The sequence below is a fragment of the Limulus polyphemus genome, unplaced genomic scaffold (genome assembly GCF_000517525.1).
Source record: "Limulus polyphemus unplaced genomic scaffold, Limulus_polyphemus-2.1.2 Scaffold338, whole genome shotgun sequence".
Taxonomy (NCBI): Eukaryota; Metazoa; Arthropoda; class Merostomata; order Xiphosura; family Limulidae; genus Limulus; species Limulus polyphemus.
In genome coordinates this window covers 432511-437205 of record NW_013665948.1, presented here as the reverse complement: position 1 = coordinate 437205, position 4695 = coordinate 432511, and the positions used below count along the sequence as shown (strand labels likewise).

Sequence of the window (4695 nt, the reverse complement as noted above, 5' to 3'; positions counted from 1 at the left end):
AATTAGGGCATTAACAACCTGATTGTAAGATGGAAAAGCATCATCGATAAGAATGGAGACTACTTCATTTTGTTTTATATTTAAGTTGGTCGGGTTTTTTCATTAAAAAAAAAGTGACATTAATTTCTTGATGACCTAATATTTAACAAGAATTTAATTAGTATCCTCAGAAGTTGATTTTGTTTCTTTTGTTTAGTAACACGACCCCTTTTAACAAGGAGGAGCTGTCTGCTATTCTCAAGTTTGGTGCTGAAGATTTGTTCAAGGAGAATGAAGAAGGAAGTGAAGAACCTCAGGTGAACAATGTTGTTTGTGCCTTGATCTTGTTTGAAAACATAGATTGTATTTATTTCCTGTAGTTGTACTTGTTCTTATTGATTTATTACATTGTTACCTGAAAATATATATAGCTGGCAACAAGCTCAGAGAAAAACTACTGGTATCTCTATTGATTATTCCATATAAAAGAAATGTTTTTACATGAAACCAATATTTTATTGTATATGTGAAAATGAATTTCACATATGCCTAATTTTTGTATAGAGGGTATTCTGTTGGAGTCATTTATATTTATTCAGATTTAGATGGATATTCCATGAATTCTATTTTTATTTTTTCTTTGTGCTTAATATTTTGTTTTTAGGTTGATATAGATGAAATCTTAAAAAGAGCAGAAACTCGAGAAGACCAGTCTGCTAGTGCTGGTGATGAACTCTTGTCTGCATTCAAAGTAAGTTAACTCATTGTTTTCAGTGAATAAAACGTTTGTTAAAAGCTTGAAACTGACAAAAATAATATATCTTTTAAACAGCAGTTAAAATGCTATATTTTTCAGTATGACAAATGTTTTAGTAAGGATGTAAGTTATTGTACTTAACAACTGTGACTATGGTCAGACAATTATTTTATGGTCATTGTTGCTGAAATAAAAACTGGTATCCTATAGCAATTGACAGTCCAAAAGTTAAGGCAAGTTATATTCTGTTTGGCAACACATTCTAATTTGGGCAGCCAAGATTTATGTCCATAAAGTTGTTTTTATATAATTATTTTCTTATACAGCAGCTATTTCAATTTCCAAAATAATTTAGCTAAAGATAATCCATTGGGAATTAATGAAATTACATGCTTTTCACATTTGAATTGTTTATGCATTATTGGTGCTTATAAAGAAGTCCACAGCCTAATATTAGCATAAATTAGGTCATCGTACCAAAAACCATGAATTACTACCATCTCTCTCTCTCAATAGAATAGAATTAATAGTAAATTACTAGTAGTACTTTATGCTTATGTAATCTACACAGCTATCTTTAATAACAGGACTGCATTCTTTATGTGGTTAGGGTGCTTGAATCGTAATCTGTGGGTTCAAATCCCTGTCCCACCAAACATGCTCGCCCTTTCAGTTATGGGGGCATTGTAATGTGATGGTCAATTTCACTATTTATTGTTAAAAGAGTAGTCCATGAGTTGACGATGGGTGGTGATGACTGGCTGCCTTCCCTTGAGTCTTTCACTGCTAAATTAGGGACATTAGTGCAGATAGCCCTTGAGCGCTTTGTGCAAAATTGAAACCAATCTTTATGTTCAACAAGTTGATTTTTTTTTGCCTACACACTGTCTGTAATTGACCCATCAAGCTTAAACCTGGCTTTTTACTTGTTTATATTTTGAATATAATAATGTTTTGTGAACCAACTTTGACCTGATCATGCTTTGCACTAGTTTTCCACATTCATTAAAAACAAAATAGAATTGCATGACTTGTTTGTTACTTTCATTAAATGGTTGTCAAAATATATTTCATGGGCTATTTTTTTTTTAAATATTCTGTCACTGTATATGATTCTTTCTTTTCTTTTGATCCTAGGTTCAGACAACTTTATGTAAAAATAGGTTTCTGAGACCCATTTAATCACAGCTTATATAATTTTGGTGTATATGTCATAAACGGCCAAATTTTTATGCTTTATATCATAAAAGTTGTAAGATAGTATATTTTATTAGTTTTAATATCAAGAGTAATTAAATCTTTTACGAGTGGTTAGTCACACTTTGAGAAATTTAGAATGTTAATAATTTGATAGATTTTTCTATTAATATTAGGAAGTTTTAATTGGGTTCCCAAAACTTTTATTTCAGTTTCAAAAGTTATGGGTAAAATCTTGTATCTGAAAAATATTTTGGCTGAAATGTAAGATTTTTCTTGATTTTGTCAGGTAGCTAGTTTTAACTTTACGGAAGTAGAAGAAGAAATGCCAGTTGATGAACCTGCCGAAGAAGAAAGAACTGTAGGAATAAACTGGGAAGAGATCATTCCTGAAGAAGAGAGAAAGAAAGTTGAGGATGAAGAAAGAAAAAAAGAAGAAATGGAACTATTGTTACCTCCCCGCAGTAGAAAGCCTGTTCGCCAGGTTTGTTTCATCTGTTTTTGTTTTGGGATTTTTATAATTTTATTATTTTTAGGTAAAGTAAAAAAAAAAGAAGATATAGTTTAAATTGTTTAGTCACTTACTTACAAGATATGATGTATGTAATGCAATACCTAAGATATATCTTGTAAATCAGAAATGTTCATTTGATCTCGAGAAACATTCCAATGCAAAATTTAAATTATCTTCTGATCTCGTAGCAAAAAGTTAAAAGAAAATTTTATTTAAGTATTTCAACTGCTATATTATGCCTGATTGTACAAAACTAAAGATCAATCTCCATCTTTCTGGACCTTAGTTTAAATAATAAGATTACTTTTTCGTTATATTTACTCTTAAGCAACATTTGCTGGTTTAAACCTTTTAAAACTAGGATTTAATTTCTCACTTATGGTGTAATTATTCTCAGTTTTTCTTTTCATGAGTTCTTTACAAGTAAATCTCAAAATTTTATTGAAATTATAGTAATTAAATATTCATCATTCGGTACCTTTTGTTTTAAAAATGTTTATAATACTATAATGTAAGTTCAATACTATGTTATATTGGAAAGATTTGTTACTTCTACCATGTTACCTTTTTCCAAAGTATTTTTACTGTTTTATGTTATCAGCCAGGACATTCAGATAGTGATGAAGATGCAAAGAAAAAAGGTAATCGCGATGCTGGTGATGAAAGTGGTTCAGAGAAAGAACAGTCTGATGATGATCGGCCTAGGAAACGTGGTCGACCTCGTACTGTGAATCGAGATGCCATAAAAGGATTTAATGATGCTGAAATTAGAAGGTACATAAAATGAAACAGTGTGTTACAACAGCAACACATATTACAATTTATGTTTTATTAGATTTGAAATTATTTATAAACACTTACATTGAGGATATTTTTCATCACACTTGATACTCTAACATAAACATTTCTCTTATACACTATATGAGTTGGTGCATATTTCCTTTCTCTAGAATCATAACTTTTTAGAGTGTATTGTTGTGTGATTACTAGTAGCTTAGTGACCATATCTCCCAGTTGTTCCGAAGAGATCTTTTGGAATGTAACAGATCTCCCAGTTTTAATTTACCTTATTTTTTCTGCCAAAAAGTCCAAGCTGTTAAAGAAAACTAGTAATCTACTTTTTGGCTGTTTTGGTAGTAACTAGAAATGGAAAATAGAAAATGTAATCACCATTAAAATGATTTTAAATTGTATGCTATATAAATGACACTCAGCTGGCCAGTTACAGTGACATCATCAGTCACATGATCAGCGAAGGATTTGACGTTCTCAGACTTTGCTACTATTTACATTGAATATTAGACTATTGAGCTGTTGGCATGTTATGACACTTAATGGTGTCCATGTTTGACTAACTGATATTTATTTTCACTGTTAGTAGTAGTAATTTCAGAAATGTTATTAGTCAATTTTTTCTAGTAGATATTTAGTTTTAACTCTTTGTAATAAATTAGTATCTTAAATTAGTATAATTGGTTAAAAGGCAGAGAGCTTGTTATTTCTTCTGCTTAAAAACACAAAAATCTGTTTGAAGAATCATTATTATTTAATTAATTTTCAGGTTTGTTAGAAGTTTCAAGAAATTTGCATCTCCTATGAATAGGTAAGTTTTTATGATTAATTTTCCAGTAATGGATAGGGTTTTATGCTTATCTTTCCTGTACTGGATGGGTTTTTGAGGATTTGTTTTCATCCAAGAAGATTCTCAGGTATAAATAGAACTGATAAATACAAGACAGAGTGGTAAATAATATATATACAACCAAAATACTTGGTTATTATAAGATGTGAGGAAACAGTAAGTTATATGAAAATCTCCTTTTAAGTATGAACTTGAAAAGTTAAAGGGATTAAAATATGACGGTTATCGAATCCGATAAAAATAAAGGGAAGCTGTTGGTTGAACTGTTGGTCTTAATAAAATGTTTCCACTTATACATTCACTACGATGTTGTGTCCATGATAGAGCAAATTTGTGAAGTTTCCAAGAAGTAAGGAAGAGGTTCTAAATCATCATTTGTATGTGTGTTTACTTATTCATATATCAAATGATAAAAACCCTATAACCCGAGCACTTTTGAAAGGTGGGCTAGTTTGCCACTGAAGAAGAAGGGTCCACCTTTTGAAAGTGCTTGGGTTATAGGGTTTTTATCATTTTATATCAAGACTTCTTGAACCTACGTATTTTTCTGACATTGTGAAATCATTCATATACCTTTAGATTTGTCCACTGGTGTGTCAGTGGTAA

General features: G+C 30.5%; 1 protein-coding gene across 1 annotated transcript in view; it reads left to right on the top strand.

Moving 5' to 3' along the window:
• Nucleotides 1-4695, top strand: part of LOC106457492 (chromodomain-helicase-DNA-binding protein 1-like) — an 88878-nt gene that overhangs the window by 55117 nt on the left and 29066 nt on the right. Inside the window, exons 21-25 of the mRNA XM_022383463.1 lie at nucleotides 197-296; nucleotides 644-730; nucleotides 2223-2417; nucleotides 3049-3221; nucleotides 4009-4050. Coding sequence (XP_022239171.1) covers nucleotides 197-296; nucleotides 644-730; nucleotides 2223-2417; nucleotides 3049-3221; nucleotides 4009-4050 — 597 coding nt within the window. The remainder of the gene's footprint in view (nucleotides 1-196; nucleotides 297-643; nucleotides 731-2222; nucleotides 2418-3048; nucleotides 3222-4008; nucleotides 4051-4695) is intronic.